This window comes from Danio aesculapii, chromosome 23, assembly GCF_903798145.1.
Source record: "Danio aesculapii chromosome 23, fDanAes4.1, whole genome shotgun sequence".
Taxonomy (NCBI): Eukaryota; Metazoa; Chordata; class Actinopteri; order Cypriniformes; family Danionidae; genus Danio; species Danio aesculapii.
This window is the reverse complement of record NC_079457.1, coordinates 35,382,980-35,396,304: the sequence shown is the minus strand read 5'-3', so window position 1 is coordinate 35,396,304 and position 13,325 is coordinate 35,382,980. Positions and strand designations below refer to the sequence as shown.

Below are 13,325 nucleotides of genomic sequence, written 5' to 3'. Positions count from 1 at the left end.
CAGGACGATGGCAAAATTCATTTTTTGATGAATACTTACATTATCATCCAATATACATTAGATTAGTCAGTACCAAAGCCAAAACTGGAACTAATATCTCTAAAACAAAATACCTCTCAAAAATGTGTATACCAAAATTAATATGTTGGTAAAAATATAAAATAAAATTTGAATAAACATGAAAAAGCAAGAGAAACATAAAATATATACAATTTAGTTAAATGGATAAAACTTAAATGAATGAAAAATATTATCTTTATTTATTGAGAAATTAAAAAAAATTGAAAAATAATTGAGTAATCAGTTCAGCAGATGATTTTACAGTGAACAATAGTTTTAATGGTTTGATACATCCTAGAGCAGGGGTGGGCAAACTCGGTCCTGGAGGGCCGGTGTCCTGCACAGTTTAGCTCCAACTCTGATCAAACACACCTGCTGCTAAATAATTAGTGATCTTGGATACACTGATTAGGATGTTCAGGTGTGTTTGATTAGAGTTAAAGCTAAACTATGCAGGACACCGGCCCTCCAGGACCGAGTTTGCCCACCCCTGTCCTAGAGGGTAAAGAACAGGCCAAAATTGTTATATTGAAACAGATTAATAATCTAAAGACTGTATTTGAAAGTGTCTACAGTGCTCATCATATATTCATCATCCAACATATGTATTCAGCCCTTGCATAAAAGAAAAACAAGTTCGTTTTAGAGTGCTAATGGGGAATATCCTTAAATTTAAATGGACTTCATCTCGTTTTATGCTTGAAAAAACTAAATTAATGCTCAAGTCTATTTAACTGACTATATTTTAATTAAATTGCATTATTAGCCCCTTTCACTCATACAGAAAGGGTTCATGTGTGAACAGGCCCTTTTTGAAAATACCGGAAAATTTGTTCAGCAATTTTTTGGAAAGGACAGTTGTTACATTACCTGTAATTTGTCGCAATGCTGCTCTGTGAATGCAGAAGGAAAATTGCCGGAAAAAATGTGCGTTCACGTTCAGAACACGTTGTCATGAGAAGTCTACTCCAGCCAATCAGAACATTCAGACACATTCACATCCACACTGTTTATGAAAATAAAAGTCTGAATATTTTTCCAGACACATTTAGCTGCTAGATGTTAGTCAGATAACGTTTCTATGTTCATTATTAATGCCAACTGTGGAAAACATTATCGATAAAATGCTTATGATAAACCTCTGTGAGTTAACCTGCAAGCCCTGCATTCAGGAGTGCTCCGGTGAGTGCTAGCACAGAAATAAATGTACATCTCGACATGCGAAACTGTTCCTCTATATGTTCGCATCGAAGTTGTTTACAATACCTAATCATCCACAGAATTTGTGATGTAGTCAAATGTGTAAATATTTAGCTGCGGTTCACTCTTTTGTCTTTGGATGTCTCTGGGACAAAAGCAGCTGCATAAATAAAAATAAAGCTTTAAAAAAAAAATGAAACCATCAACAAAAGCCTGACCCTTATTATGTTTACATAATAAAAGCACAGGCATTAAAGGCCATTTGTGGTTAATGATGTCAGAATTTACCGGTTATTAGAATGGATGTGTGAATGGTCTTTTTCGGAATTTTGAAAATTTTGAAAATGCGCATAAAAAACGTAGGAATCGAATCAAGAGCATCTGTGCTCTGCGTCTGACACCTTCAAATGCCACTGCGCGTTCCCTCAGGATTGCCTTTTGAGGCGCAAGTCATCTAATGAAGATTGATGCAGCTTCTCCTACTGCAGCAAATTCCGTTTTTACTTTTGATATTTGGCGCCAGTTAATCAGGAAGTGACGATTTTTTCACGATTTGACTCGTTGGATGGAAATGCTGTTTTATTCGCACGTCTTTTATGTGATAATTCAGTTTTTTGCATAAAGTTCATTTGCATTTTTGGATGGAAACATAGCTATTGACTCTGAAATATGTCATTGATTATGTTACACAAGTGCCCACTACTGGTAGAAAATATCCAAAATGGGTTTAATCCCATGTTTTGAGTAAAGAATGAGATGTTTACAATTAAAACTTTCTCCTTAATAATATAATTTCATAAAAGTATCATTTACAAACTCTACATAGCGAAATCAAATTAGTAGCCAATGACTATTAAAGTACAACATTGTTCACAGTCAAATAAACAGTGTTAATGTTGTTTTCAAGTCACACTTGCAGGTTATTTCAGACCGAATATTCAAAGTGCTGTGGTAAATAATATAGGGAGTGTGTCACAAGTTGTCACTGAATGATTGTGTGAATATAAAACAAATTTTAGCTTAATAATTTACACTTTCACGTTTCAGTCTGAGCATTCAGTGTCCGCAGTTTTAATAACCATATTTAACTGTTTTGCTCAAAAACGAGCAATGTGTATGATTCAGCATAGCGTGAACTTACCTGATATAAAATGAGAACTGCAGAGTCAAGCATTTTTAATTAGGTTGTCACTTCATTCAGCTCCCTTTTAGCCAAAGACGTCTGCAGTTGGCATTAAAAGCAGTGTGGTGTGCTGTAAAAGTTAAGTTTTCTATTTTTGGACTTTTGAATTTGGCATCCTACTGCACAACACGACATGTTTGCTATTGCAATGGGTCTCTTTTTGCAACCGGGAACCCGTGTGACGTTTTGTGTGACTTAGGTTGGTAATTTGTCTATGGTGCATCCCAAATTGCATACTTATGCACTATTCTACGCCATTTTATTGTATAAATAGTGTAAGTGGTGCGTTCACACTGAAAACTCTAAAAATAATAAGTGTACTTTAATTACCCGGATGATGCACTCATTCAGCTGGTAAAATGAAATGTGGAATTTTGGACACTTCATGCACTCAACGACCACAGTTTTGGTCTCTTAGCGGAATGGGCGGAGCTATCGGGCGCTCATGTTGGTTCACTTTATTTATTTTGGATTGTGAAAGCAAAATTCTCCTACGAGAGTGATTATAGCGCCTCCCAATAGTGAATGTGGTTATACTCAAGGCAAGTACTATTTGGTAGTTTGGTCATTTATTTCACTAATTTGGCAACCATCAAACGTCATCAGGGAAACTGTTTTAATTTCCGCTTAGTAAAAAAACATTAGTGTTCCATTTGGGATGACACTACATACAAATACTAGTGCATAGTGTGTAGTGTGCCATTTGGGACGCAGCTTATATTTGTCATAAGATAAGGAAAACTGAAATTAGGACAGAGGAAATACAAACCGTAAATTAAGTCCTGCTAAATAGAACATGTTGATTACTTTATTAATTTCAGCCACCGTATCTTTATATTTGCGGATTAGAATAAGATGATGTAAGATTAGACATTTGCTAATCCGTTTTAACTCTACTGTTTGCTTGATGTTGGTTAAGTATTAAAGGTCACCCAAAAATTTAAGTTCTGCCATCATTTACTCGTCCTCCCCTTGATTCAAACATGTTTAAGTTTCTTTCTTCTGCCCAACGCAAAAGAAGATGTTGGGGATGTTGAAGGATGTTGGGGAAAAACATCTATTGACTTTCTAGTATTTATTTAGATGACAGCTGAAGTTTTTTATCCCAACATTCTTCAAAAAATCTTGATTTGTTTTCAACATAAGAAAAAAAGTATAGAAGTTTAGAACCAATTGAATATGAGTAAACATCATTTTATCACTTATCACTTTAATTTCAACATTCAATGTGAGCTCTATATCTCTATGATTATGAAAAAAAAGATATGGACAAACACAAAGCCAGAATTTGATGTTACAAAACTCTTACATGAGATTAAGGTATATGAGGTATAGAAAAACTATTTCATTCAATATAATGTGTACTGTCATCTCATGGACACAGAAATTGTGACAACACAGGACCACTACATTTTATAACTAACTAACCAATCAAAAGTAATCTGTCTCACTCTCACCTCAGGTATTGACCGAACTGAAGTCTGATAACCAGCGGCTGAAAGATGAGAATGGAGCCTTAATTAGAGTCATTAGCAAACTTTCCAAGTGAGGAAAACCGGATGAAGAGGAAAAACACTGAACAGAGAAAGATCAAATATTTAATTGCACCTGATCATTGTTATGCAGGGTAATGGTTCTGTCATCTCTGGCTCTTGGTGCATCAGATCCAAGGCTAAGGGGATAATAAACATTAAACATTCATTTACTCATGCTCATGTCACTCCATACCTGTATGAATTTTATTTATTTTTTAAACATGGAGAAGATAATTTGAGAGATGTCCCTTCGACCAACCCTCATCAAAAATTCAGATAAAGTTTGCATGGTTTCCTGTGGCCTAAGCTTGCTTAGATATTTGATGTGATGACATAGATCTATTGTAGGCCTGGATATACTTGGAGCAAAGTTCTGTTTTGGTTATTTACTTTTGGGGGAAAAAATACCTGTTATAAAACTTCCTGGTACTGATGAAGGTTTTTATCCATGGATCGAACTGTTCAAGCTGCCAAACCCCCAAACATACTTTATCTTGTCCTGATTTTATTTTGAAATAATCAACACTGGGGTACTCCTCAATTTTGCTTCAATATTTTAATATCATTGACCTGGTTAAAGGCAATAGTCCAGTTTTGTTGGTGAGAATTTGTTTTATTGGTTAACAATGTTCAAAAACATCTACTGAACTAGACGACCTATTCCCCCACCTTAAACTGTGTTGTGCAGTGTGGTACTCCAATAACATTGAGGCCACGGTTTGTTTGTTTTTAAGCATGACCATAAAAATGTTCAATGAATTTCATGTTTTCTTACTGTTAGCCATTTCTAAAGCCTTGCTTAAAGTACCTGCTGAAAAGACCAGAGCGAATGGGTCTTTTGCACTGGAGAATTTATTTCATAGTTCCTGTAACTATTTGGTGGCAACTTTTGTATCACAGGAACTGGGAACGATTTTAGATACATGAACTGCTTTCAGGAAAACTAAAATAGTTATTATTTTAGAGTAAGGTCCAACTCAGCACAATAGGAACTTCCGTGCCAAATGTTTTGTGTTGAGCAAACATGTCATATAAACCTACATACTACATACATCTCCAAACAATATTGTCTAGAGTCTACACTTGTCCTAGCTGATTAGTGGGACCACAAATGGTGCTTCTGAGTAATAGAAACTTTTGAATCAGAGGATTTTTTATAGTTCTTAGAACTATTAGCTGAAGTACCCACTTTTTGGTGTGAACACACGACAGGTACAGGCAATAAGAACTCCTTTTAATTAGGTATACTTGTCAAAAGAAACAGTTTACAAATACTTTACTTCCAAAAATATTGCCACAAACAAGTCATAAGTTGGCTAACACCAGGATCTAGATTCTTGTCATCAATTCACTAAATACCTACTTGCATATTGATCGCAACCAAGGGGAAAAAAAAATGTTTTTTTTTTGGTTCCTATAACTAGCTAGTGCAAAAATCCCTTACAATCTACAGTGATCCAAACTGATTTGAAGGACCCCAAATGGTGCTTCTAAAGGGCAATGGTCTCAAAATCAATTCCCGGAGGGCCACAGCTCTGCACAGTTTAGCTCCAACCACCTCCAACTCACACCTGCTTAATAGTCTCTAGTAGTCTTGAACACCTTGACTGGTTGGATCAGCTGTGTTTGATCAGGGTTGGAGCAAAACTGTGCAGAGCTGCGGCCCTCCAGGAATCCAGTTTGAGACCTATGCTATAGGGGCTTTTGCATGAGAGGAGTGTTTTATAGTTTCTAGTACTATTGGCAAAAGTACCCATTTTTTTGGTCTCACACTAAAGGTACTGGCAATTGGAACTCCTTTTAATTAAACTAGATTAGCTACAATTTCATAGCAGAGTCTTCTTTAGAACAACAGTTTTTGGAGACTGCCCTGGTGAATAGTTCATATAACAACCTACTGCAAAAAAGCCCTTATAGTCTTCACTGGTCCCAACTGGTTTGAGGGACCACAAATGGTGCTTCTATAGATGCTTTTGAGAGGAGTGTTTTTTTAGTTCTTGGAACTATTAACAGAAGTATCCAGTTTTTGGTCTGTACACAACAAAGCTATTGGGAATAGAAACTCCTTTAGATTACACTAAACTGGCTATTATTTCATAGCAGGGTCTAGTTTTAGAACAACAGAAACACTTTAATACACTGTACTTACTTTCAAAAATATTGCCAGAATCAAGATAGATCAAGTCATAAATTGGCTGACACCAAAGTCTATGTTCTTGAATGACATCAATGTCACCTGCCAAAATTCCTACTGACAGAGTGAATGCAACCAAGTGGGAAAAAAAAGTTTTTGAGTTGGTGAGTAGTTTCTATAAACCCAATCCAAAGAAAGCGTCTATATAGTGAAAAATAAAAATACAAAACCTGTCACTGGGTTGGTACCAATTTTGTACCTTAAATGTATGCATTAGTACCTTAAAAGTACAATTGTGTACCTTTAGGGTACACTTTTGTATCTTGAAGGTACTACACATTTGTACTTTTTTTGGTATTAATATGTACCTTTAAGGCGCATATGTGGCCCTGTAAGGTACAAAAGTGTACCTTTTGAAAAGTACCACCCAAGTGACAGGTTTTGTACCTTTACTCATAAGAGTGTGCTCCCAAATGATCCGAGGAACCCCAAATGGTGCTTCTATAGGGGCTTTTGCATGAAAGGAAGGAGCATTTTTATAGTTCCTAGATATATTGGTGAAAGTACCCACTTTTGGTGTGTCACAGTAACTGGGAACTTCTTTTGAGGTATCTAAATGTGCTACTATTTTAACATGGTCTAACCCAGCACAATAGGAACCACAGGGACGTTTTATGCTGATTCGTTGAACACAGTATGTGTCATACAAAACACCACTTTCATCACCAGTACAAGTTATCAAGGGTGATTTTTGTCTCAGTCCATTTTTTTGCACCTTTAGTTACAAAATATATGTAATTCCATCTCCATTATCACAAATCCCACACATAACAGAAACACAGGTTCAATCACGCCATCCAATGTCCTCCAGTCCTCCAGAGCTTGTTGTCACTGTTGGTTGGCTTTCGTCATTTCAGAGTTGATGGCCAAATACAATCAGGAAAATGACACTGGGGAAAACCTTTCAGATTGATAACTAGGGTCTTATAACTAAGTTCCTACTACATAGTGCTAAAGCCTTTTAGAGCACTGATACAAAACCTCCTAAGATGGTAAACTTGTTAGGAAGTATTGTTGGAACACCAGCATACCATTATCTATGGGCAAGTGTCCAAACCACAGCACTGGTCACCAACTGCTTTGGTCATTTCAGCAGGGAAGAGCTGTGCAAACTGCCATTCCTTTGAACAGTATTTGACCATAAATCAAATTGAACTGTCCTGAAGCAGTCATTGGTCTAATATGGTCCAGTCGGGTCCTCAGAAGCTCTGCCAGAATATTCTAAAAGGAATGTTCCCACTGAGAGACGACGTCACTCTCTTAACTCGCTTCATATCAACACATCTGTCCTGTTTACTTTTACACTTGCAGTGTTTATATATAAACCAAAAGGCTAAAGAATAGATACATGATACCATTGCTGTGTTTATATTTATTTATGCCTGTGTGTGTGTAATTAAGATCATCTATATGGATTAAACAAACACCACACATAATATGCCATTTGAAAAGCTGTGTTTATTTTCATTGTCCACAGTTTTTAACCTGTATTCTTGAACCAATGCTCACAGCACTTTGTTTATGATTGTGTTTGTTCTTTGTTGTTTGCTTGTTACTATTATTAAAACACACTGTCAACTACAAATCAAGTGCTTTCTTTATTGTATGTGCTATGCTGCCCTCTGCCTGTCTGCATGATCATCACATTCATTACATCAAAATGTAATGTATTCTGTTTTGCAGGAATGTGTTCCTTGGCCAAGTTGTAGACTTCTACTACTATTGTACACTTCTACTGTACTCTCTCAGTCTTTCTAGTGCAGCCGATTTGAATGTTATTACTTGATTGAATGGGCGTTATCAGTGGTTATCAGCTGGTAGGGGGCTTCTGGTAGGATCAGAAGGCTGTTCATCATCCATCCACATAGTTAATCAGCTATAGATCACATGCAGCTGCGACCGGAAGTCAACAAGAATTATTTATATTATTTATTAAACTACCCATTAATTGTATTTTATTAATGTTTGCCCCAACCCCAACCCTAAACCCAACCATCACAGTAATGTAAAAACAGATCTGGACCTGGAGTCTTCTCTATTAGTATAGCTGATTAACCATGTAGATGGACAACCTTCTGAGCCTACTAGTAGGTGCAGAAGGCCCCTACTGGCCCATATCCATCCATCAGATGATAACCACTTGAAAATGCCCATTCAATCAAGTGATAACATTTGAAGAAGGTGTTTACACTCTAAAAAATATTGTTTAGACCAAACAAAAAAAAAAATTAACGCTACAGTTTGCATCAATATATTCAAGTTACGACAACATCTGACAAAATGAAGTTCAGACAACAAACTTTATTATGTTAGCCAAATGACCTTCTCCTCTTTAATCAGAGGGATTTTTTGTTAAGTCGTTAAGTCATTTGTTAAGCCGAGTACTCAAAAAATTAAGTTGTTTCAACTAGTTTTTTTAATTAAAATAAAAAAATCAAGTGCTATGTACTTAATTACATGCAAGTTTTCAAGTTTAGATCCTCAAATAAATTAAGCTGAAATTGTTACATTTTTTGTTTGTTTTCAAATTTACTGTTCATTTAGTTGCTTGTAAGAAATGCATTTAACAACATTTTTGTTTTCCAGTATTTTTTGTTTTTGTTTTAAACCACAGATTTTCATTGTTTTACGAAACAAAACATGTACAGTCCCATTTAAAAAACAAGTCCCGTGTATAGAAAAAAAAACAAACAACAGAGGTGTGTGGACTTATGAATACAAAACAACTCCATTAGTGTAACAAAATTTAGTTATTAACCCAATTTCTTTGGGTTGCTACAAGTAAATGTACAAATAATGTTTTAAACTAATTGACACACCATGGTCTTTCTTGGACATCATCATCAGAAGCTCCTCTCTCTTCCACAATCAATTGCAAGGCCCTCGCAGCAGATAATCTTTTGGCCATCTTGATCAGTTGTGATAAGGAACCACACTGGCAAAGTCTTATTTATAGTATTATACCCTAATTTGCAGATGGGACAGAGTATGAGAAAATAAAGCTTGGTTCCCGCAAGAGAGAGGGTAAAATGTGCGGGAATGTAAGAGCAAACAGTGTTGATAGTTGAATTTTTAACAATCTTGCAACTTTGTGTGGGAGCAGGAGGGGAAGAAAACAGCAGCACTAGAAAGGAGGAAGACAGAGTGTAGGAAGACTGGACCTACACTTCAAGACTTTTATTAGACCTGGGTCCAGTGGACCCGAACACCTTTTATGTAATGTAAATGTGTGGGGGGAGGTACATTATGCAGTAATTGAAAATTTGTTCGGATTTATGTTCTTCACAGAAAATAAGCCAAAGCTGATGAATTTCAGGTTGAAAAAATAATTCATTGTTTAATTTTTCTTTTGAAAAAAACTGAAAACGGGTCTCACAGACCCGAACACCATACAAGGGTTAAACTATGTAGTGTTAGCAGACCTCTTGAGTTATTTTTTAGAATGTAGGGTCTACATTGGCCTAAACCTGTTTGTAACAGAAGGACAGTAAGGTCATACCTGCCAACACTCCCGTTTTTCGTGGGAGTCTCCCGTATTTCAGACCCATCTCCCGCCCATCTCCTGTAAAATTCCCGGAATTGCGCACCGAACCACCTTTAACCCTCCCCCCGTTCTTCACTTCACGCGCACCCCTGGATAAAATCTCCCAGATTTTATGATCCAAATGTTGGCAGGTATGAGTAAGGCCCAACCCCAATTCTACCCCTTAGCCCTTCCCTTACCCCAACCCCTCGTTTTGCGCGTGCACGCCAAGGGGTAGGAGTGTCCCAATTCTCTTTAGCTTGAAGGCATAGGGCTAAGGGGAAGGGGTGAATAGCCCTTCGAACAAAGATTTTTCAGGACCACACTCGAAACCAAGGGGTAAGAAAATTTCCCAGAATACACCAGCCACAGCGCCAGTATTGCTGAACCTGGAAGGAGATCCACAAATTTTTATTTTTTTTGTCATTATTATAAATGTTTACAACAAACAAACACATGTTTTAATATATTCATAACCGCGTTCATGTTTTACCGTCATGCTTTAAAAAAAAAAAACACTAAAAAACCCCGCAAAATTTCATGATCTATAATCCCTAATAATAACTCCTGTACAGCAGCCCCAGAACAATCTGTCACTCAATGACACTCGAATACCCCGTCAGTAATGTCTAGTGGCTGAGAATGAGCTTTTTCACAGTGTCTGCTATAATGTTAATGTTGTGTTTGCTGTGTTCATATAGATGATTATGGCCACTGTGTAAATGCACAGTATAGTTACGATCCTATTGCCACATTAGATCATTATAATAACATAATATAAGCCTTCAGTGATTTCCTGAAGATAAATACCAAAAAATAAAGCAACTGGAATAAATACAGCAGGCGCAATCATCTGATCTCACATGAAACATGAGATCGCGATGACATATGATGACGTGTGCAGGTGCTATAGTGCTGTCCCAATTCTTAGGGGTACATTTTGAAGCCCTTCCCCTTAACTCTCGGTTGTAAGGGCCAAGGGGAAGGGGTAGGGGTACAAAAATAGAATTAACAATGCAATTATTCTTTTAGTTTACTAGTTATGTACTTCTTTTATTTGTGTTAAGTGTTGGGCATGTTCCTTTAAAATAGTAATTAGTTATAGTTACTATTTACTTCTCACAAATAGTAATTGAGCTAGTAACTAGTTTCAAAATTATTAAAGTAACTAATTGCCAGGGAAAGTAACTGTTCTCTCTAAAATAAATTAGAAAATATTGTACACTAATCTACACTATTTTAATGTTGCTGTGGGACCATGTGAGAGATGACGCCAGCATGTCCTGAACTATATATCTACATATTATTTTGTTTAATTCTTTCTGAGTAATAAGTGTTTGCGGTGGAGAAAAATTAAGTTTTATTTGCTTTGACGTCGTGGCCTTGTCTCCTTTAGAGGAAGAGCTCACATTATCACCTGCGTAGTCACTTATCTTGTGGTGGCATGTGACAATGTGAGGCGCTTCATTAGATTACAATTATTTGTTACAGACGTAGAGAGACTCTTTTTTCCTTGGCATACAGTAAGTTGCACGATAAACATTCTTGCCTTTCACATTATCGAGGGAAATGTAGTGCTTATATTTCCAGTTGGCGAATGCTACCTTTGAACTTGTTGGATTTGCCATCGTTCTGACTCCTGGTCATTGGTGTGTGCCACTGCACTACTCTGCCTCTGTTTGGCAAACGAAAGAAATGTACTCTATCTAAGCCAATCATCACATTCAATATAATAATCTTGAATTAATAATAATCATCTTATATTGTTGTGATTACCTTCTTCTAGGCTAAAAGATGGAATCATTTTGAAAGATGTAAAAAAACACACAGTGACTGCTAGCCAGTTTTGAGGAAAACACGACACAGCAGAGTTAGTTGTAACAGGGTGTTACAATTAAGCCGCACACTGTTGGACACCAATTAAACTAACAACGTTTTTTTATTTTATTTTTTTTAATTTTGAGCGTTACTTTGAGAAATTTTATATAAAAATGTTTTAATAGAAAATATTTTTTATAGAATTTTTTTTTTATTGCTAATAATGCAAATAAATGCATTGCATAATAGTGGATAATAATGCAAATAAATCCAAATGTGTTTATCTAATAGATAAATAAATAAATAAATAAATAAATAAATAAACATACTGTGTTATGTAGAATAAAAAATAAATTGAGCTAAGTACTGAGATAATATAGCTAAAGTAAAGAAATTAAATTAACTGTGTGAACTCTTACTTTATAAGCATGTGTTACAACTAACCCTCTGCCTGTTACAACTTGCCCCGCAGGTGGGGTAAATAGTAACATTTTTACTCCTGGCACTTTTGACAATACTGCACAGAAACCATAGGTCCGGCAATCATACAACCAGTGCTCATTTGTAGGAGAGGCCTGTGTGTTGTTGGTAAACAAATATGGTTTGTCTAACTCCATTACTCAGTTCATTATTTGGCCAAAACCCCTGCTCTCCCCTATTGTAACGCTTATTTTACTGTCAGTAACGATAACGGTGTTGTAATGAGGAAAACAGTAATTCGTTTGATTACTCGTTACTGAAAAAAGTGTCCCCATTAGTAACGTTGTTTATTTGTAGCGCCATTATTCCCATCACTGTTTGTTTATAAAAGTAACATTTCGCTAAGTTCACTGAAACTGAGAGTGTTTCCTGAGAGTGCACTTCAACTAAAAAGTGGACTAAATATAACTTTTAAATTAACAAAATAAGCTTGTTTTCAGTAAAGGTTAAATACCAAAGAAATCCATGTATGGATAAAAAAATTGTAAAGCTTTAAGATAAATAAATCCAAGCCAGGTTCATTCTGAAAACGTACCGCTAATACCGCTACCACTTCTGGAAAGCACCAAATACGTCCCAGGAGGTATGTTTTTTCTTTTTGCAGATTTAGTTTTTTCGAATCCACCAGAGGCTGCTGTGTATGCTTTTTGAGAACTCAGCTCCTGCTGTTCTTGCGTAAATTCACCAGAGGCTGTTGTCGACTGACTGACTGACCGATCGACTGATCCACCCTCCTACTTCCCTAAACCCAACCAATAGTGTTTTCAAAAGTGCCAATTGACCCACCGACCCACGTCCCTAAACCCAACCGACATTGTTTTAAAAAGAAATCCAGAAAAAGAAAAGCCCTCACCTGATTTTTACCACATTTTCAGATTTTACAACAGTATCACCTTGTTATTTACTTGTTTATTTTATTTTTTGGCTTCTGTTTTTGTCTTACCTGCTTTCTGGAACCATTCTTCACTCAAACCCCATCTCCGGGGTCAACTCCTCTCTTCATCTCAAAGATGTACATGGCGAGTTAACTGGACAAACTGGTAACAGCAGGAAAGTCATCTAGATGGAGGTAAGCGGTCAGCTGGTAATCACGAAATCAGCTGGTAATCACGAAAAGGAACAGCATCATACCGCCCTGTCCCTGTAGAGTTTGTTTTACAAAACGAAATGCAGCCATACATGCTTCTAGTTACATAATTCGTAATCTCTTGAAATGTATATCGGGCTTTGTTTCCAGAATAAGGCTGTGTTGCATAAAACACTTTTTGAGTCGTTAGTTTGGTGGTCAAAAGGGCATCAATGTGTGGATTTCAAATAAACATTATGGTTTTA

At 36.4% G+C, this 13,325-nt stretch overlaps 1 protein-coding gene across 4 annotated transcripts in view; it reads left to right on the top strand.

The window, feature by feature from the left end:
* Nucleotides 1–7,745, top strand: part of LOC130217013 (protein phosphatase 1 regulatory subunit 12B-like) — a 63,705-nt gene extending 55,960 nt beyond the window's left edge. For 2 of the 4 annotated variants that reach the window (XM_056448988.1, XM_056448985.1), the window contains one exon: nucleotides 3,906–7,745. In XM_056448988.1, the coding sequence (XP_056304963.1) occupies nucleotides 3,906–3,992 (87 nt within the window). In that variant the 3' untranslated portion in view covers nucleotides 3,993–7,745. The remainder of the gene's footprint in view (nucleotides 1–3,905) is intronic. The other 2 variants (XM_056448989.1, XM_056448987.1) reach the window with 1 other exon arrangement.
* The last annotated feature ends 5,580 nt before the right edge of the window (nucleotides 7,746–13,325 follow it).